Source organism: Archocentrus centrarchus, chromosome 20 (assembly GCF_007364275.1).
Source record: "Archocentrus centrarchus isolate MPI-CPG fArcCen1 chromosome 20, fArcCen1, whole genome shotgun sequence".
NCBI classification, from domain to species: Eukaryota; Metazoa; Chordata; class Actinopteri; order Cichliformes; family Cichlidae; genus Archocentrus; species Archocentrus centrarchus.
The window spans coordinates 16,491,118-16,512,781 of record NC_044365.1 but is presented as its reverse complement, the minus strand read 5'-3'; the positions used below and the strand labels follow the sequence as shown (position 1 = coordinate 16,512,781).

The following is a 21,664-nucleotide window of genomic DNA, read 5'->3' as shown; positions in this document are numbered from 1 at the left end:
AATATACAACATATAATAAAAGTAACAATTTGTTGCAGGGAGAAAACAGTGTTGCATTATGTACATAAAACTATATTTCCACTTAATTATATAAGCTATTATATTTAACAAAAGTCAGAGACACAAAGCTATGTGTAGCATAGTCCCTTTGGTTCCAGTGAAAGAAAAAACAAGAAGCAGTCTCTACTTATGGGGAAAAATTGACTCATTTTCCATAGACTCTAATATTAAAATGTCCATGTTTACAGCCTTCATGCATGATTAGGATCACTGTGCTATTGAATTATACTAAAACCCATTTTGTGCAGACTTAAAGTTTTTTGTTTTTTTATCGGTATGACCTTTGTCTACCTTGCTGACCAAGCTTGCATTAGCACTTCACCCTCTTATCACTCCTAGTGTCGTGAACCAGTTACAGCAAACCCAGATGCAGACCAGTACTGGTGCCAAAAAGGCAACAAATAATCCAAGAATACCAACTGCAGATAACAGAGTACGGGGACAAGGAGAATAACCCAAGGACCTCAGGAGTACCAGGACTATTTATACACAAAGGGTGATCAAGGAAGGGGACACATTTCTGGACAGCAGCGTACTTCCAACTTTGTGTATTTATCATTTTCCTGTTTGAAAATGAGGATGCTTCTGCGCACAAAGCCAGTTTCCAACTTTGTGTGGAAAAACTTGACTTGTCCAGACAAACCCTGACTTTGACTCTCTCTCTAACAGCTTTGAGATGAATTGAATGATCACCCCACAAGAGTGACCTCTCTAATACTCTTGGGTGTGAATTAGAACAAATTACTGCAGCCAGGTATCTGATGAAAGCCTGAAACCAAAAGAAGAATACAGACCTCTGGGTGGCCAGTGTGTTTTCCAAAATACTGGATTATAAAAAACAAAGTAAACAGAATATGGAAAAGAGTAAATAAACTCCTAGACCTACATCTTTCTAGCATTTACTACCATGTCCAAAAATCCATTAGCTTCACTGGGCACTGTTTAACACAGCTGTCTCATTTCTTTGTCAGCATAGAATCTGTTGCCAAACCGCTGAGGCTGCGCTGCCCATCAACAGCCAGTCAGACCACTGCTGCTGCTGCTGTAGGTTGGCTCTGCAGCCATCAATCAGCCTCACTGCCTCGACCATAAGCACAGCTTTTATTGGTGCTGCCACAATGTTGAATTTAAACACAGATAGCCTTGGAGCTGCCCGCTACTTGAACTCCTTTTCTGATTCTGTGGCACAAAATGTCACTTGACCTTGCTTGAATTCTGCTGCATATATATTTAGGAACGTGCAGCTCTTCTGTAACAGTGCACAATTAATATAGAGGGTGCAAATGGGATTTAGAGAAAAGAGGCCGTAAGCTGTTAGTGAGCTGGAGTCACAGGGTTGAGGCGGATTACGTGCATTATAACTGTGGAAAACAACTTATTTAATACTCTAGAAGCAACAATGTGTATTCAGATAAATTGAACAGATACATCAGACCATGACAGCATGCCATATTTTCTAAATTAAATGTATATATGGAATGTATGCAATATGATTGGTGCATGAAATTACAGTCAGTTAACACTTCATTAGGAGCACATGTCCATCTGTTTAATTCTGTGCTCATCATCATGTGACTTTAGTGAAAAACATAAAATCCTGCAGATACAAGTCTGGATGCTCAGTTAATCGTCACATCAAACAAGATCATTTGTTGAACTGCTGATCTTTTGGGATTTCCACTGCAGCTGCTCCTGGAGTCCACCTCGATTCAGTTGGCAGACCTGTTGGAGCTGGCAGGCAGTAGCTCAGATAACCAATCTTCACATCCGTGCTGAGCAGGAAAGCATTTGACTCAGAGGTGGATAGGCGGCAACAGCAGAGGACCACACTGGGTTTGTCTGAGGTTGCAGAGGTCACGGATTCACTAAGACTAGACAAAAATGTAGCTTTGTCTGATGAATCTCTTTTTCTGTTAAGGATGCTGATAGCAGGCTCAAATCTGTGGTCAGAGATAATGTTCTCAATGCTACAGTCCACCTTAAAATTATTTGTGACATTTCAAGGTCATTCTAGAAGCAACTGTTGCCAAGTCATTGTGTTAAAGGTATCAGAACACCTGTTAAAGTAGCCACTCACCCAAGTCCAGCATCATATATGGATGACTTAAAAAAGTATCCTTTGCAGAGTTGTTGTGAAGTAGGAAACTATCCATAGAGGCCAAAAAAACAAACAATTTTGTACCAGGCTGTAAAGATGTTTATTTCTGCTGTAAAGCTGGACATTTTAACACAGGAGTCGATGGAGAATCACTCACTTTTGGAGCCTGCCTCAAGAGGCCACAAGAAGAACTGCAGCTTTTTGCATGCCTGTGCTGACACGATCAGTGCCTCGAGCTCTTCCCACAAGAGCTTTAAATAAGCTTACTGACATCTTTACCACTTGAATGAGTAGATATGTCTGCTACTACACAGTTAAAACTGTCACAAACCTCAGCTGTGTGCATGTGTCAGTGCAACAGCGCGATTGGCTCATATGTTTGTCTGTTGACTGACTCTTTGTGGGCGGGCTGACAGAGTTCCAATCATTATTGTCCAAGTACCATGTCTCCCCTCAAATGTGTCTGGTCATGTATGCAGTCGTCTGATGGCTGCTCTCAGCATGATAATGCACCATGTCACAAAGCCAAAAAACTAATTTCAACCTAGTTTCATTAACATGACAATAAGATTATTGGGCTTAAGTAGCACCCACTGTAACGATGCACAGGTTGCAAGTATGTCCGCAGGCACAGTGGTTAATCTGCATAAAAATTACCATCCCGATAAACAGCGGATGGTTTGCAGGATTCATCATTAATGAGGAAAATATTAATTATAATTTCTAAAAGTTTTTCCTTTTTTTCTCAGGCATGAATTTAACAAACTAGACTGTCGTTGTGCCAGCTGGCAGAGTTCATTTGTTTTTATTTAAAAACAGCCCCCTTCAGTGTACAGCATAATATCATATCACACTAACGTATATCCAAATGAGAAACAACAGTAATGTGTGATCGGGTGGGGGAGTCTAAATTAGAGAAACTAATTAGTTCTGGTGGGTGGTGCGAGGATGATTAATCCATGCATTTGGATTAGGATGACAGAGTGGATCCAAGCGTCTGAGGACAGTAAATTCACTGTCATGTTAAAGAAACCAGTTTGAGATGATTTGAGGTTTGTGACGTGGTGTGCAGATGGGTACACTGGGGTCATTAACGGACGGACATGGTCAGCAACAACACTCAGGTAGGCTGTGATGTCTGAATGATGCTCAGTTGGTACTAAGGAGATATGATATCCCCCACACCATTACACCACCTGATACAAGGCAGGTGGATCCCTGCTTTCATGTTGTTTCTGACTGTGCCATCCAAATGTAGCATCAGACCAGGCAACATTTTTCCAGTCTTCTGTTGTCAAATTTTAGTGAGTCCATGTGAATTGTTGCCTCCATTTCCTGTTCTCAGCTGACAGGAGTGGCACCCCCTGTGGTCTTCTTCTCCAGGGTTCAGCCTGTTGTGCATTCAGAGATGGTCTTCTGCATACCTTGGTTGTAACAAGTGGTTACTGAAGCCCTCCATTCTCCTCTGACTTCTGACATGACTGGATGATTAGATATTTTCATTAACAAGCAACTGAACATGCGTACCTAATAAAATGGCCAGTGGATGCAGGAAGTCTGTGCCTCCAGTATAAAAAAAAAAAATCAAATCAAATTCTCAAGTGCTTTTCTTTGGTTGTTGGATGCTCCTTGCACTTGAGTTGAGTTTAAAAGTGGAAAACATTCATTTAAGGACATAAAATGAGAGCAGATAGATGAAAAATCCTCTTTAGGGACACAAAAAAGTGTGAAATTCAGACACACGAATCATTAGATGAGTGGTCGTGATTATTTTATGACCTGCAGTGAGACTGTGCTGTTCGTCAGAAATAGAACTGAAAAGAAGAAGTTGACCATTGAGAGGGTTTATTTGCACTTCAGGACTGCATCCTTCGGCTGCTTGATGAAAATCCGTGTCGGCTGACTTTCAGTTCATCTCTTCTCTTCTTCAGGTGTGGTCCGTGTGTCCCTGGCAGACATGGACCGCGAGACCAGAGAAAACTACACTGTGGTCATCCAGGCCAAGGACATGGGCGGGCAGCTGGGGGGACTCGCCGGCACCACCACCGTCAACATCACTCTCAGCGACGTCAACGACAACCCGCCCATGTTTGACCAAAGTAAACAACCCCCTGCATGTCTTTGTTTTCTTGATTCTCTACCTAAACCCACATGAACCTTTTTTCTGAAAGAGGAGCAGCCTGTACTCTGTCAGCAGTAAAGAAACAGCAGCCTGTGATCTGCTGCAGGAATGCTTTGAAGAGCAAAAGAAAAAGCTTCTGAATATATACAAACTGCGCAGCTTTGAGCCAGGACTCCCTGAGGTAATGAGGGCTGAAACAGAGCATTACTTTAAATGTCAGAAGATATTCTTCCAGTGAGCTGATTTGTCCAACCAGCAGTCCACAAATTAGCTCTTAATTTTTTGTCAGACAAATGGCTGAACTAAAAGGAAAAACAAACAACCATTTAACTCCTGCTGCAGTAAACAGTTTTTAAATCTTGTTTAAAAAGTCCCCTTTTAGAGCAACGCTAAGTTTGGAGTCTCTGGAGAAAGTGCAGCTCTTTAGGAGGACGTTCTCTTACAGTGTTGTATATTTTTATGGTTCAGCACAGTATTATGCAGAAAAAGTTCTGATGGTGAAGTATTATTTTTGTTTAAGGGATTATGCAATTTGCATTTTACACCAAAACCTGTAAGAAAAGGAGCAGGAAAAAAAAGTCTCAATTTTCAGAAAGTCAATGCTTTGCTTTGTGGAATATACCCTTAACTTTACACTGAACTCTGTATTGTGCGTCACACCAAAGCCTGAGCTTGCTGTGCCAATCAGATGTGGAGAGATCTGTGGCTGAGACCCACCGGGAACCAAAACTCAGAGCCCTTAAATGACCCTGGAGATCAGTGGGACTTCAGAAACACACTGTTTAGTTTCAGGGTCGACACCTGATTTGTGGTGCACTTTTGTGTTTTTGTAACACTGCCACCAATCAGAATCGCACAAAACTATTCATCTCCACATCCATCCACTTCATTTCTCTGGAGAACCCAAGCCATTAGCCCTTCTCTCTACTTCTGGCCACCAGTCCCCAGTCATTTACCCTCTGGCCTCTTTTCTCCTTTTCCTCCCAGCCACCAGACACCCCATGCTGTCTCTTTCAATATCCCTGTTTCCACTTCTCTCATTAGGTCGGGGGTTTGTCTTGCTGTCTGTGGTCATCTCGGCTCAGCCGACCGGCGGTTTCGCTCCTAGACAAAGAAAACACCAGGCGCCCACTTCCTCCTCCATCACCAGTCCCCAAACCAATTAGCGCCATCACTCCGATGGAACTTTGATCGGTTGTGAAGAGCTTCAGGGATTCCCCTCCGTCATGCACAATGTGCAGGCATTTCACTTTAGGGCTGCGGAGAGCTCCACAAATTGGGCAGCTGTCACCTCTTCTTTGAGGTTAAACGGTAGATGAAATTCAAGCCGACCCACGAGACAGTAGATAACCCAATTGTGAGGCATTTATGGAGCCATTTATTTCATCCAGCCTGAGATGTGGTTTTGAGACAAGGGGAGCCAAAGAGGTTTGGCTCCCTCTAGAGGGCAGAAGAGTGAAACAGTTTGCTCACACATGTTAATCTGACTCCTCAGGGCTGTACCAGATGAGCATCCCTGAGTCGGCTCCTGCGGGTTCAGTGGTGGGACGCATCTGGGCGAAGGACAGGGATATAGGGGTCAACGCTGAGATGAAGTACAGCATCATAGATGGAGATGGAAGGGACACTTTTGACATCAGCACCGACCCTACAAACCTCTTTGGCATCATCACGGTGAAAAAGGTACAGACTGAAGACCACATCTGTGTTACAGATAATATCTATAACATATTATTTCTTTTCATTCTTTTTTAAAATTTGCAGCATTTTTGGCTCAATTCTGCACTGAAATAAATGTTTTGTATTTATTTTTCTTATACGGGAAACACACACATGCATCTTGAGCTGGATCCCAGTTCCTAGCAGATAGTTCTTTTAAAATCCTTCCAGAGTAACTTTAAATGTTTAAAATCTTAAAAAGCCTTGTGTGTTACCCCACCAGCCTTTGAACTTCGAGAACAAGCCCAGCTACACCCTGAAGGTGGAGGGAGCCAACACCCACCTGGACCCTGTCTTTCGCCACCGTGGGCCCTTCAAGGACGTCACCATCGTACACGTGAGCGTGGAGGATGTGGACGAGCCCCCGCTGTTCGACTCGCTGGCGTACTATGTCGAGCTGTCAGAGGAGGCTGAGATTGGGACCGTGGTGAGGACGGTGTCGGCGAGGGATCCTGATGCTGCCAACAACACCGTGAGGTGAGGATGACAAACGAAGTGCTCCAGGTCTTCTGTGCTCCAGTAATACTGTGGTTTTACTGTTAAAATGCTTACTTTGCAAGGTGCTGGGCTACGTTTTAAGCATTTAAATAGGTCAGTAAATATCTCTAGTGCACCAAAAATACATACAAGGTATGGCCTCCTCTGGACATGATGCAAACTGTCTCAGTCTGTTGTTGAGGAATTGCTCTCCATTCCTGGATGAGTGCAGCCTGCAGTGGGTGCAGCCTGCAGTGGGTGCAGCGGTCATTGGTTGTGGCTGTCTCTGATGAACACAACGACCCAGCGTGTCTGGGCCACGCTCAATACGAGACATATCGTGACTTAAAGCCAGCCAGGAAAGTGTCTAGATATGCTCCTGATCCAGAAAGGCCTCTGGAAGTGTGGGAGTGGGCATTGTCCTGTGGCATACCCACAGTCGGCGGCCTTGCTGCAAGAATGCCACAAGTTCAGGTTGGAGCACCTCATCTCGGTACCTCAGATTCCAGCAATGTCGCTCTCACAGACATGCATGCTGCAGCAACAGCCTGGATGCGTGTGCCAGCAGCCAGGCTGCCAACAGCCCAGCCTCGGACAGTTTCTGAGACCACTGGCTTGTGAGGGCAGTAAACTGAACTGACTCTGAGATGTGTCATTGAGTTCATTTGCATTTGGCAACTAAATTACCAATCAACTGGAACCAAGAATGGCTCACAGAATATGTTTGGGTTTTATAATAGATTAGATTTATGCACTGAGAAGTGGATTTCCCACATGTCCCAACTTTTAATATTGAGGCTTTTTAAATACCTCTTTATTTAAAATATTTAGGAAATTTGCATAGTTTTCACCACAATTTTTCCAGTGTTTGAGTGATTTAATCATTTAACAACTTAAGTGTATCTGGAGCATTATATTTAGCTAAATCAAAGTTTTAACCAGGGGTAATGTAACCCGTTCACCAGCTGGGGGCAGCATCACATCACAACTTCTCACAGCTGGCTGCAGCTGCAGGCTGGTACGACTGAGCTCCCATTTATCCACATGTATGTTTAAGGCGGGGCAGCTGACACGAGATAGAGGACAAATCTGTGTAACAGCCAAAGCCCGCACAGCGAGGAGACGCTGAAGACTTGTGTCATTTATTTCAGCCTGTTTTGTGCTCTAGTTGAACAGATGTTGCGTGGTGTGTTGACTGCCCAGACTGCACCTTTCATAAACTAATTAGACATAAAACCTTTTAATTAGGCTATCAATCATCTGAAGGAATGAGCGACTGTGGGGGCGAATGAGTGTTTCACACAGGCTGCACCCTTTCCGGCTGTCCCTTTATACAACCTCAATCAGGGTGAAAAGTAAAGGAAGTGGATGTAGATGACTCCTGCGGGGGTGGGGGGGTGTTTGCTGCTCAGTTTATCCATCTACACCGACACTCAGCAGTTAAACTCAAGTGCTGGGTCAGACATTTCTTCCTCTTTCACTCAGATATTGATTTCTATTGTTTTCTCCTTCACTGACAGGTAAACTGTCATGTAACTACTGCATAGCTGTGCTGCAAAAAATCTTGAGTCACCTCTCATTTCTCTGTAAGTTGGCATACCTCAGCCTTTTTCCCCTGTTTGTGGAAATGGATGCTAGTGCAATTTAAAATACCTTCTTTGCTAAGATGTCTGTTGTGTGTAGACACAACACTGGTTCATCCGTCAGCGTTCTGTGACTTCACAAACTGGTCAGATACAAGAACTGGACTGAAAATGAGTGAAAAAGCAGCCAATGCCAAAGAAAAACTTTGAAAGACCTTCAGAAAGTCTGGAGAGCTTTTGCTCGAGAGCACTTTAAAATCCTTGGAAGCAAAATGAGTGGCGGCTCAAGATGTTTGCATGGTACTGTGAATGATTAGAAGGACTCCCCGGCCTAAGATGAAAAACTGAACCTCGTTTTTTTTCTCCCTCCATTTTCCCTGAAAGCAGCAGTCTTTGTTTCACTGTTTGAACATTAAACACGTTTTCAAATCACAAGATGTAACTACATTCACCGATGAGGTCACCGCGAACTACTGTGACTAAAGCGGCGGCGGCAGCATTTGTTCATCATTTCCAGGTAGATGCTGAGCATCCTTAGAACAAGTTCAAATACATCACTGTTGACTCGCTGTTATAAAAGGCTGTTATCTGCTGTCAGTAAAAGCAGTTTTTCATTATGTCCTGGTAACGGTGACAAGGAGACTTTGTGCTCTCACATGTCTGATGAATAAAACCTGAGTCCTTTCATATGAAGTTCTCAGGCTGTTTTAGATGTACAGGTCGCCATCCAAGGCTTCAATCTCTTTGATTATCAGGGGAAAAAATGCCAATCATGACCATTAGCAGAAAGCTGATTTCTAATATCTGGAGGCAGTAGGAGTCAGAGCAGCTAAAGCTCACCAGAGCTGGCCGAGCATCAGTGAGAGATTTTCAAAAAGCCTGTTTGGGCACACGGAGCCGCAGATAACTGAGGAATCAGCTGTTGCTGCTGCAGCAGCGGCAACAACATCAGATGACAGATAACAACAAGCAGCAGGTGACCTTCAGTGTCTTTGTCCGCCTCATTTCCATCTGTCATCTTTGTCCTTTCCACGCTGCAGCGTGACTGGCAGATACAACTGAACGTGCTCACCTCACTTTTTCACCTGCTTTTTCACACACACTGCTACTCCACCCCACACCCCCCCCACACCCCACCAAGAAGATATTAATAGAGATCCTTCAGGGAGATCCTCACCAGCGGTGGACGTGCCAGTCACGACCATTTCCCATCAGCACTTGATCAAAATCAGAAACTGCAAACAAGCCTGCAAACACAGGCTGCTGCTAATATCTGAGTGTGCCAACACCAGATTTTTATTAAACATTTGATATCTGCATCTGGTGATTATCACAACAGTGTGATCTGTGCTAATGAGTTATTTAGAGGCAGAAATATTTCTTCCCTCCTTTAAATTCTTGTCAGTAAGCTGCCTGTGTCAGTGTGTTGTGATGCATTTAATGCCGACTCGGGATTTGCAACAGTGAGAAACAAAGCATATGATAGGGTGCTGCAGGGTCCACGTATTCTTCATGTGCTGGATTTTTTTTTTTTTTTTTTTTTGTGCGTGCATGCATTGCCCTCTGATGAGATTATGAATGCTCAAAGTTACACAAAGGTGTTTTTTTTCATCAACTATTATTGATCATCTGCTCGCAGGTCTTGATTCTCTGCTTAATAACTGCTGTCAAGCATTTATTGATCCAGTATGTCCCCAGGAGAAAATCCTCCTTTTTACCGTGTCTTGTGTCTTTAAGGAATTAAACAAATAGAGTTTACTTTTTATTTTTACACAAATCTATCCACACACTATCAAAAGACAAAGTGCACAAGTCCCAGAAGACAAAGGTGGCACAGTCGGTAGAGCCTAAAGACATGCAGTTATCCTCAGATCAGATCACTGAGTTACACACCGCTAGCTTCTTTCCTGGTTCAGACACACATTAATGCCTCTTCCAGGTGAGAGGAGATTGTGGCAGCGACAGGTGAACTCCGTCTCAGTGTGAATAAACCAGTTTCTGCTCCACGACCTGGAAGAGGATGCGCTCTGCATCTCTCTCATCCTCTGTGTGTGAGTGTGGTTGGTTGGTTGGTTGTTGTTGCTGCGTGTCGCACTCTGGAAAACGGCCCTCGGGTAGCAGGAGACGAGCCAAGGCGGCGCGCTGCAGGTCTGTGTGTCCCTGGCGACGGTTTGGCAGAGGAGACAGATGCCCTGATTAAGTCTCATCTGACAGCCTGAAGCCTTATCACACACATCCACGCCTGCTTCACATGCTGGATTATATGTGCTTGCACGCGTTGCCCTCGTGTGAGATTGTGAACCCCTCAAAATTAAATAAAGGTGTGTTTTATTCATCCTTGTTGTCAACATGCGTCCTCTTGTGTCACCAGGTACTCCATTGAGAGGTCCAGCGACCCTGACAAGTACTTCTACATCGAGATCACCTCCGGGTCACTGATGACCGTGCGCTCGCTGGACCGAGAAGAGATCGGCTGGCACAACATCACCGTCCTCGCCATGGAGATGAGTATGTTACACGCACGGGCAAATAAAGACACATCTGGCTGTGTCTGACAGGGTGCTGCCACTTATTAACTGCAGACTAAACTGTGGTCTTTGGGGGCATTTTTACATGTCCAGTTGTAGCTGCCAATTACACATAACTTTAAGTCTTAATACAGTTGAGTAATATAGAAATCAATCACCCATACAGTTTTCATTACCTTTAACATTAGCTATAGAAATCAAAACCCTTGTTTGTAGCAGGCTGTAAACATGTTTATTTCTGCTGTAAAGTTGGACATTTTAACATGGGGGTCTATGGGGACTGACTCACTTTTGAAGTCAGCCTCAAGTGGCCACTAGAGGAATTGCAGTTTCCGGGTTGATCGGTTAGCTTTTAAACTGCCAACCTTTCCATTAGCAGAAGAGCCATCTCTGATGTTTCTCCTGAGCCACAGCCACCTTTACAACAATTCAACACACCATTTAAATCAGACTCAAACAACCTTCATCTGTAGAAGATTAAAACTGTATTCCTTTAACAAGTTTGCTAATGCCAGTTAATTTTGTTCAAAAACCTGATGAGCATCAGCCACTGTTTGAATTTAAGGACAGAAATCAGTTGATTAGGGTGAGATTCATTTGCACAGATACACAGGGGTGGGTGGAGTAAACTAGAATGAATGCGGACTGAGTGATTTTTGGAGAACAGCTCCTGCAGAATTTAATGCTGTAACGCTGAGCAGGAGATGCCCCGCGGAGCCGCACGCAGCTGGGAGCCCCAAAAAGTCACCTTCATCCCTCCTCCCTTTGCACTGTTTGCCTGTTTGTGTCTTTGTTTGGTAGACACACCTTAAAGGAGATGGTAATTGAATTAATGACTAATTAAAGAACTTCCCGCATGGTGGCTAATTAAAGATGTGACGGAGACGGAAAGGGCGCAGAAAGCAGAGCATGAAGAGGGAGAGAATTCAAATCAACCGGAACAAAGCAGAGCTCACGATAAACAACTTTCTCTCTACTTCAGTTCCTTTTTTTCTGCTTCATATTTTTAACATGAGATTTTTTTTTTTTTGGTGTTACTGGAAATTCATGAACCAAAATAACAACAAAACAATATTAACCTATAAGTTCATGCTCGTATGAAATATATTTAGACATACAGACATAAGATTATTAAGATTAAGCCATTTATGTGATGTTTGTAGGACAAAGTTAGCATTTTATGACAAAAAGTCAATTTACCTGGAGGTTGGATCAGAACTTTAATTTGCTAAACAGATGAGTGAAATTTTAATTAACCTGCTTCATAAGTTACTAATGTTTCTGGCAAAGTTGGAGCACGCTCACTGCGCTGCATATTCAAGCTCATGACCTCCTGAGCCAAAGTCACACCTCTGATGGAGCATGTGATGAAACCTGAGAAAGTAGTTACTGCCCACTAATTGATTACACAGCTGGTTAGGAGATGCACAGACTGTAAAGGGAATATTCTGAGAAGTCCTGAGGTGCAGCGTGTTTGCTGTAAAATATTAACGGCAGGATCCACACAGAGTCATTTATCAGCCTCTGACCAGTTTGCGTTTTCCTGCAGATAACCCCACACAGATCTCGAGCGTGTCGGTGGCTGTGAGGGTCCTGGATGTGAACGATAACCCTCCATCACTCATGCACTACCTGGAGGCGTACGTGTGTGAAAATGCCAAAGCGGGGCAGGTACAGAGACACCAGTCTGAGACACAGTTTATACTACCATTACCTCTACTCCACTAAAACACCAGAGAAATACACATTTTGCTCCACCACACTACACCTACTAGTTCCTTTACAAAGTGATACAAAGCATCAGCAGATCTAAATATGAGTGTTATGTCTGTAATCCAGCTGATCCAGACTGTGACAGCGGTAGATCCAGATGAGCCGCTTGGTGGACAGCATTTCTACTACAGCTTGGCTCCAGAGGCTGTCAACAACCCCAACTTCACCCTGAGAGATAACCAAGGTACGCAGGGTTCTGTGTCATCTGCTGAGTTTTCAATGCAGGTTAATTTGATTTCATGTGGGCTGGACCAGTAAAACAGGATCACTGTGTCTGCTTCTGTGGAAGAGCTGCATCCACAGTGTAAAATATGCTGTATGAAGCGTTTCTTATGAGGCCCAGCAGTAAAAAAATAAATAAATAAAAGAGTGCACCCACAGTCATAGACTGAACACATGACATGTTACACTATGTTATTATTTAACAAAACCTGAGCCAAAATTCAGAAGCAGTGTGTCAAAAATTAAGTATACTTCATGATTCAGTAGCTTGTACCTTCAGCAGCTCTTCGGGGGGGTTGCAGTTTCTCTGAGGATTGCATGTCTGATCTTGTGGGGAATTTACTGGGATGTCCACTCCTGGGAAAACTGGCATCTGTCCTAAATGTTTTCCACTTGTGAATAATCTTCCTCGCTGTGGAGTTAGAAACTCTTCCCAGATTGATGGGCAGCAACAGTTGCTTCTGTAATGCCATTGCTAGTATCTTTCCTCCTTGGCACTGTGTTAACACATACCTGAGTCCTCGAAAGCATCAAACTGCCAAAACATCTGCTTTTATGGAGGTGCTCACACTCGTGATGATCAGTTAACTAAGTGCATTAGATTAGCAGCACCTGGCTTACCCTCTTTAGGAAGCAGTGAGGGTGTACTTAGTTTCTCACACACTATATGCTTTATTTTTTGCTAAATAAATAAATCTAAAGTGCCGTGCGTTGTAGTTCGTCTGAGGTTGTAGTTCTCTAATCTCAGAATCTGCCGAGGACTTTTTTTTTTTTGCCGTGACTACACAAGTTTTGCTCCATTCATTAAAACACACAATTCACATTCTTATGAGTCTTCATATTCTTGGTATTGTTAAAGATATCTTTATTTAATAAAAATATAATGAAGGATTCACTGTTTGTCCATTATAGTTCCATCCTGGGAGTGTGGGGAAGGGTCTGAGATGCAAAGCAGATCGTGGTGTAGGGAGATGACATTTCTAGGAATTATATTAGCAGTTATATAGAATAATCAGATAATTTTGCATGCTTTTATCCTTGAGGCTAGACAGAAATATTGCACTCTTAATACATAATTTCAACTACAGTACCAACCGTGGAGGATGATGAGATGTGTATGAAGCTGTTAAAGCTCTTTTCTCATCTTATATGTTGACGGGAAAAATCAGCATCTTAATATAACCCTCCATGAGTAATAGGTGTGATATTTCTGCATACGGTAGCTTCAGTCGACACTTCATGTTCACAGCTGTGCTCATCTTCAATTCTCACCATCGTCCCATGACTCGTCCACGTGTTCACAGTCACTTTGAACACAGCACATACATGAAACCCTGCTCCTATCAGCTCCTGCAGCATCTGAGCGCTTTATTATTGTAGCTCTGCGCACCAACTTGATCTTTCCCTGACCTCTGTGTCCATTTCCAGACAACACAGCGTGGGTCCTGACTCGACGTGGTGGCTGGTCACAGCAGGACCAGACTGTCTTCTACTTGCCCATTTTCATCTCGGACGGTGAGCAGCCAGTTCAGACCAGCACCAGCACGTTGACCATCCGCGTGTGCAGCTGCGACCAGGAAGGCAACGTCATGTCGTGCAACGCTGAGGCCTACAGCCTGCCCGCCAGCCTCAGCAGGGGCGCCCTCATTGCCATTCTGGCCTGCATCTTTGTCTTGCTTGGTAAGCTGCTGTTACGATCGTGTGCAGAGGCCTTTGACAAGTAACAGTGTCGACTAAAAGCTCACAAAGCCTTGGTTTAAGTGGTATACACAAGTCCTGCTAGTTGGTTTATTATTTCCGCTTACTAAAAGAATGAACATTTTAGTAAATAGACTTAATATGTCATTAATTTCAGACAAAGGCAGCTTCTCAGTCAGTTTAATGTCCTCAGCAATGCAAAGTTAATGTAAGCGGAAACCTCCAGGACTGAAAAATAAAGCCGTTGTGAAGAGCTGCAGTTCCTCTAATGGCCACAAGAGGCTGACTCCAAAAGCGAGCCAATCCCCATGGACTCCCATGTTAAAATGTCCAACTTTACTGCATTAAAAAGCATATTTACAGCCTGCTACAAGACATGGTTTTCTTATCTGTAGTTTTTATGGATATAAACCTATACAAGCAAAAAGAGACTCCACATGGAAGGGCCCTTCCTGGGTGTGAATTCATGAAACTATTGCTGTGAATCAAACAGTGCTGGCCAGTAAGACAGGCCCCTCTGCTTTGGAACCAGCTCTCAGTTTGGGTTCAGGAAGATTAGACTTAACGCTTTAATTTTTGATAAAACTTATAGTTGGAGCTGGATCAGGTGAGCTGTTGTTATGCTGCTATAGGCTCAGGCTGCTCTGGGACTTCGTGAGAACTGAGGACAACTTTTCCACTCACTTCTTTTCACTGCTGTGTTTTATGCAGCATGTCCTGTAGTTTGTGTTTTGTCCCATTTCTTCCTGTTAAAAGAGAGGAGTTCTACCTCCCCACTGTCACCAAGTGCTGCTCACAGGGAACCGTCTGATTGCAGAGAGAGAGAGAGAGAGAGAGAGAGAGAGAGAGAGAGAGAGAGAGAGAGAGAGAGAGAGAGAGAGAGAGAGAGAGAGAGATAGAGAGATAGATAGAGAGATAGAGAGATAGATAGAGATGTAGGGATATTTAATATTTCTGAAAATTTATAAAATGTTGCCCTTGGTCTCCATTTTGGGGGGTTATTTTTGGTGGGTTTTCAACAACAGAAAGATGCAGGAGTGTCTTTCAAAGAAAAGAAGAACTTTGGCGGTCCCTCATTTGGATTTAAGTCCCACCGTGCACAAACTGTAAATTTTATGTGGGAACACCAGCACGATGAGAGCTTTTTTCTGCACCGAAATCTTCACGGCTTGTCTCACTTTGGACAGCTGCCTCATTGACAGGTCAAACATGAAGTGCACAAATGCAGAAAGACATCCTGCAGTTGCCATTAACTGCTGGGATATGTGGCTGAAAAATGTTTTCCGAGTCAGACTGCATTTTAATATGCTGCTGTAGGATGTGAAAGTACCGAGTGAGGATGAGCCTCAGGGGCAGGAGCGGGCCTTGATTAAAATCACTGCCATACTTTGTTTTACACCCTGACCTTTCAGCAAGTCGGCATGCTACTTTAAATATTTGTGATACCTCCGAAGGAGGAGGTAATCAACCTTGAAGCTGAACTTAAAAAGCAAAGTGTGCAAAATATGCAGGCTGTCGAGAGATCTTAAATCACCCAAGATGTGACACAACACAACAGCTGAAGGGGAAAAAGTCTGTTTGGAAAAATGGAGGCATCTCCCAGCGTGACATCATCATTGTAGGATTAAATATGGATTTCTTTTCTCACCCTCGCAGAAAGTCTAGCATTCATTAGCAGCAGCTGCCCTGTAGCATCACACTTTCAGTTCCCCGGGGGCTGATACGGACCCGCTTTATCTCTCCCTGCAGACCTGTAGCTGTGGATAGAAGGGTCAGCGGGTTGACTCACTGTGCTGCTCTGACAGGCAGCAATAAATTTTCTTCAAACATCTTGCCTGCTTGTGTGTGTGAAATCTTTTTTTTTTTTCTTATAGATGCAGTAATTGTGGTTCTAATGAAGAGAAATACATTAAAAATATTTTTTTATTTCACTAGTTTTTAGTTTTTTAATTTAAATAATTCATCATAAATATTTTATGAGTATTAAAAACATAATTACAGATGCACAACCATAGAAACCCATGCTGATGTTAATGGCAGAGGAGGCAGGAGAACGCTGGCGTCTCAGCACTTGGAGACACCATTCTGTAACTTTACGTGGTCTGACACTTTGTGGCTGAGTTGCTTTAGTTCCACTTTGTAATAATACCATTTACAGCTGATGGTGGAATATCAAGGAGGGAAGAAATCTTGCAAACTGGCCTGCTGCAATGATGACATCCTATTATGATACCATACTTGAGTTCAGTGAGCTCTTTAGAACAGCCCATTCTTTCACAAATGTTGGTGAAGGCGGACTATGTGGCTGCATGCTTGATTTTTCTACACCTACACTGTGCCAATGAGACTGAAAACACCTGAACTAAAAAGATTGGAAAATGTCACTTTTTTGCATATAGTCTAGACTTTGAGAACTACCTGCAGTACCTTTATGGCCCACTAGGGGGCCATGAGTAGTGGACCGTATATAAAAGAAGGGAGTAGCCACGTTACTTCAATCATTGGTAGAATTGGTAGAGGATAGAATGCCAAGTTATCAGTTAAGCCAACAAGCTAGCAGGCTGCATTCATAAACCGTATGCATCCAACACATGCACTACTTGGAAAGTCTTGATCTCGCAGTATGCAATGTTATTTTTCAAATGACTATTTGAAAAATACTCAAAAAATACATCAGCAGCACAAAATATGGTCGAGAGCTCCAGTTCACTGAGTCCAATTATTGAAGGTGAAGCCCAATACATTTCGCCATCAGCTACAGACAGAGTAGATGTTTTCACCTGGATGGATCTTAATGCTGTGAAGTTGGACATCTTAACATGGACATCTATGAGGTTCGACTCACTTTTGGAGTCAGCCTCTTGTGGCCATTAGAGGAACTGCAGTTTTTGGCACTTACAGGTTGGCTTAATTTTTCAGCCCCAGATGCTGAGGCTTGATTTTGTGTTATAACAAACACAAAGAGACAAATGCATTTAACCCAGAATTACTGTCTCTCAGTGTGTAACCTCCAAAGGGTCATTTATCTAGCAAAAGTGAAGCATGCAGATATCCATCCATTTTCTTCCACTTATCCAATTCAAGGTCACAGAGAAACATGCTAACAATCTAGGCTAAAAAGGACAAACTGATTAATTAAAGCATTGATTTATTATAGAGATATATAGATTTTCAGAATAAAATACCCTCTATCCTCACTTGTTTTTTTTTTTCCTTTATAACAGTGATGATCCTGCTCATGCTTTCCCTGCGGACCCATCGTAAGAAGCCGTACTTGTGCGATGAGGAGGAGAACGTGCACGAGAACATTGTGCGTTACGACGATGAAGGCGGCGGCGAGGAAGACACCGAGGCCTTTGACATTGCTGCCATGTGGAACCCTCGTGAGGCGCACCACCACCTTGGGAAGATGAGACAGGACATGCTGCCAGAGATTGAGAGCCTATCCCGTTATGTCCCTCAGGCGTGCATCATGGGCGGCGGCAGCGGGGACAGCAACGTTCACGGATATGTGCTGGCGAAGCTCCTGGAAGCCGACATGGACCCGTGTGCCCCACCTTACGACTCCCTGCAGACATACGCTTATGAAGGGGAAGGCTCCATCGCGGAATCACTCAGCTCTCTGCAATCTGGAACCTCGAACACCGATCACGAGTACGACTACCTGAACGACTGGGGGCCCCGCTTTAAAAAACTCGCTGAGATGTACGGCGTGCTTGAGACAAACAGTCCTCCGCTGTGGTAGGACGACGGGACCTTTTGCCTTTGCAAACAGACGTATAAAAAGAGTAAAAACAGAGACAGAAAACAACCAAGAAGTGACACAACAAAGCTGAAATGTACTCGTGCTCACATCCATGACTGTTAAAAATCGAATTCCTGCTGAAGCATCTGTTCTCCACAGCCTTGAAGGCCTGCGGCAGGTTTTAAATCTCCCCCAGAGATGGGCGTCAGAGGCAGGCTGCATTTGGCAGCCTTTTGGGGGCCACGCTGAGGAACGGCTTCAAAGCACATGTCAACTTTCCTGCCTGACCCAGCTGAAGCAGAGCCCCTTTGATTCAAGGCGCCAGGCAATTTATGCCAGAGACGAAAACAAGAGTGCGGGACTACCTTACTCACTCCGAAAAAGCTGTTTTTGTTTCATCCGTGGCAGGTCTTAATTTATTTCTTTGTTCCACTTGCTGTATTTATATGTTCTGCTAAGTTATTTGGGTCCTTCAAGCCGACACTGTACTTAAAACCGCCGCCATGCGAGGAAATCTTCTAAAGATCACGCACACGTTGTAACATACATGATGTAACCGCCTTTGTTTTCAATCCTTGTGAGAAGCTGCATCTCTAAATGTCACATGACGTGCACCGGAGATGGCGATGTCGTAGTCCCATGTGGGTTTTCAGAGTTGATATGTTTACTGTATTATTGTTTTTGTACCATTTTTAAGCTCTTTGTGTCGTAACTCCAAAACATAAAGCAGGTATCCATTCACGAGGATGAGAGGGAAGCCATTTAAAAAAAACAAAGGAAACTTTGGATTTGTATCAGCGGATGGTCGAATCTCACCCGAGACCTGCAGCACAGCGGAGAGGACCACATGTGGACGAGCCCCCTACCGAGTCGCCTTTAATTTTGATCCCGCCGCCGTGCCAGCCGGAGTCTGGCGGCGACGAGGCTTGATCTGTCCTGTTAGAGATACTGTGTTGCTTTTCTGTCACCACACAAATGTGGCTTAATCCTCCAATCCTGTGGACTACAGAGACACTGAGAACCTGCATCAAGTGCCAACTGTAAAAAGGACAAATGAAAGACATCTTAAAAGAAGGGAGAGAAAAAAAGAAGCAAATTACACACAAACACCAAAAGGATTTTCCAAACTCGGAGAGATGTGGAAGTAGATTTTGATAATTCAATTGGGGGGAGTTTACTTGAAATCTATGTTGTCAGTCATGCTACAGTAAGTGGTATGTGAATGTAGATATTTTTTGTATTCTTGGTAATAAAAAGTCAAAAATTAATGTTGTCTTCCTTTTGTTCTTAAAGGAAAATTCCGCTTTCTTTCAGCCTGGACATGTTCCCTCTAATGTGATCTCTGGGGCTCAGTAGGTCACTCTGAATTGTTGTACAGAGACCACCAAATGAAGAGCTGCAGAAAACTGACCAGTCCCTGCACCCATCTCCAGAAGTCCTGGTCTGGACACAGCAAACAGGCTCTTGTGTTTTAGATGACAAAGATCGTCTCTGGTGACGACAGATAAGTCTCCAAAAAAAGGTGGCCGTAGCTACCACGATGTCATCCGCTGATTTGTGAAGTCCTGCTCTGAAGCCCCGACATGAGCGTTTGACCTCACCATCTTGGTGTTTTGAAACAGGACATAAGCGAGGGGGGACCTGCTTGTTTTTTTCTCATAAATTTCCCACATTTTCCTTGTAATTAAGGAATATTTGGATAATGTTTGCAGCTCAATTACCCAAATGCAATCTCTCTGGTCCTGATCTCTGTGTTTTGTCCTGTCTGTCTCTCTGCTCTCTTCTCTTTCCCCTCACTCCCCAACCGGTTGGAGTAGATGACTGCCCCTCCCTGAGCCTGGTTCTAACAGAAGTTTCTTCCTGTGAAAAGGAAGGTTTTCCTTCCCACCATCCTAATGTGCTCACTCATAGGCGGTCACTTGATTGCTGGAGATGCAGTTTAAAGCACTTCGAGTTGAACAGTCAGTAACGTTCAGAGGAAGGTGAGGTTTCAGGCAGTGCATCCCAGCCAAGTCTGTATATCATAGGTATAGAATGGGTGATTTTTGTCACTCACTAAAATAGCTTGGTTGCTTGACGGTCCTGAGGAGTCTAAGGGAGGACATCCAGTGAAAACCTAAACTGTGACATGCATTCATGCACTGGCATATAGCACAATGGAAACAAGTTTTCTGACTAACTTGACACATCTCTCTCCCTGCAGCTGCAGGTTCAGTATCTGAGATCACGAGGCCCGCCAACCTGCTGACTGTTTATTTTGCTGCCTTCATTTGCTGCAGCTGGCTGCCTCCTTCCTGTTAAACTTATCACCCCACCATCCCTGGGTTTCTCCTCTATAACATATTTGCATCCTTATTTTACAATATACCCTGAGATGAAACTGTTTAAATAAAACTGAATTGAATCCAGTCCAGATCACAAATACACCTGTGCCAGTGGTCAGAACCTATCTGTACACAGAAAGCTACAATAAGCAAGAAAACAAAAGTTCCTCTCTGAGCATCTTTGTCAGCGTAATTTGGAATAATAAACTGCTTCTTTGGGCGGTGAGGAGCATTATGCAGTCCCCTGAAGCGTGACAGAAGTGTAAGTCCCTGAAAAGATAAAGCAGCTATTTAAAGTTGCAATCATATGCTAAATTGTCCTCTAAAGTGTTGCTGCAGATGATTCACTTTTCATTACAGTTTCCCTCAAAGTGCTTAATTTGCTTGACTTATTTTGTTTTGCAGCGATAATGCTCAGCGCTGATTAAAAGCTCATCCCACACACACCGCCTGCTGTACCTGAGCCTCCAGCCTCAAAAAGCCTCGTTCCATCTGATTGCTCTCACTGTAACATTTACATGAGCGAATGGAATATTTGCCAATGGGAAATCAATCAATTATAAACAAGGGGCTCCACTTAATTGCTTATGTCAATCAAAATGAAGGGGAAAGGAGAGGCAAAAATAAAGAGGAAGAGAGAGGAAGATGAAGGGACATGAAGATATTTTCCACTTCTTTAAATTTCCATTTGTGTTGTCAAAACAAATAACAGAAATAACTGAAATCAGTGGCTCCGGCCTACCTGCCGGGTGGCACTCGACAGTGAAATTGCACAACGGATGAGCCGGCAATATTTCTCAGATTTAAATTTAAACAAATTCATATCTGCCTCACACTGAGCAGAATGCTTCAATTACACAGCAGGGGTTTTCCTCTAATTTGTCACTCTTTGTTTCAGCATTCAGCACTCCACAAAGGCTTTCCAGATCTTTTGTTCTTTCCTCCGTCTTGCATCATATCCCTGCTTCATAATCAGTGTTTTAAACTTCGGTGATGGCGCAGAGCAGACTTTGAGGGAGCAGCTAAATGGCTGCCGTTTACCAGAAATAATTAGTAAGTGGCCCCTTCCCACAGTTTAAAACAGGTTAAAATATGCTGACAGCTTGAAGGCATTGTTAGATGCTGAGATTTAGTTATGTTTTTGTAGAGAGTATGATGAAAAAATTCAAAAAAGATCCAGACTTACTGACTTAATGAGTCAGAGAGAACCACTGACAGTAAAAGATACTAATAGATTAATAACGGGCTCACCATGGATCTGAAAATTGCCCATTTTTTTTCTTTCTAAATTTGCCTCTTTGTCCTGTTTACCACT

At 43.5% G+C, this 21,664-nt stretch overlaps 1 protein-coding gene across 2 annotated transcripts in view; it reads left to right on the top strand.

Moving 5' to 3' along the window:
- The window catches only part of LOC115799677 (cadherin-20-like), a 102,769-nt gene extending 83,493 nt beyond the window's left edge, over positions 1-19,276 (top strand). For both annotated transcript variants that reach the window (XM_030756928.1, XM_030756929.1), the window contains 8 exons: positions 4,090-4,257; positions 5,776-5,963; positions 6,223-6,476; positions 10,431-10,567; positions 12,137-12,258; positions 12,427-12,544; positions 14,011-14,262; positions 17,505-19,276. In XM_030756928.1, the coding sequence (XP_030612788.1) occupies positions 4,090-4,257; positions 5,776-5,963; positions 6,223-6,476; positions 10,431-10,567; positions 12,137-12,258; positions 12,427-12,544; positions 14,011-14,262; positions 17,505-18,025 (1,760 nt within the window). In that variant the 3' untranslated portion in view covers positions 18,026-19,276. The remainder of the gene's footprint in view (positions 1-4,089; positions 4,258-5,775; positions 5,964-6,222; positions 6,477-10,430; positions 10,568-12,136; positions 12,259-12,426; positions 12,545-14,010; positions 14,263-17,504) is intronic.
- Positions 19,277-21,664: the final 2,388 nt, after the last annotated feature.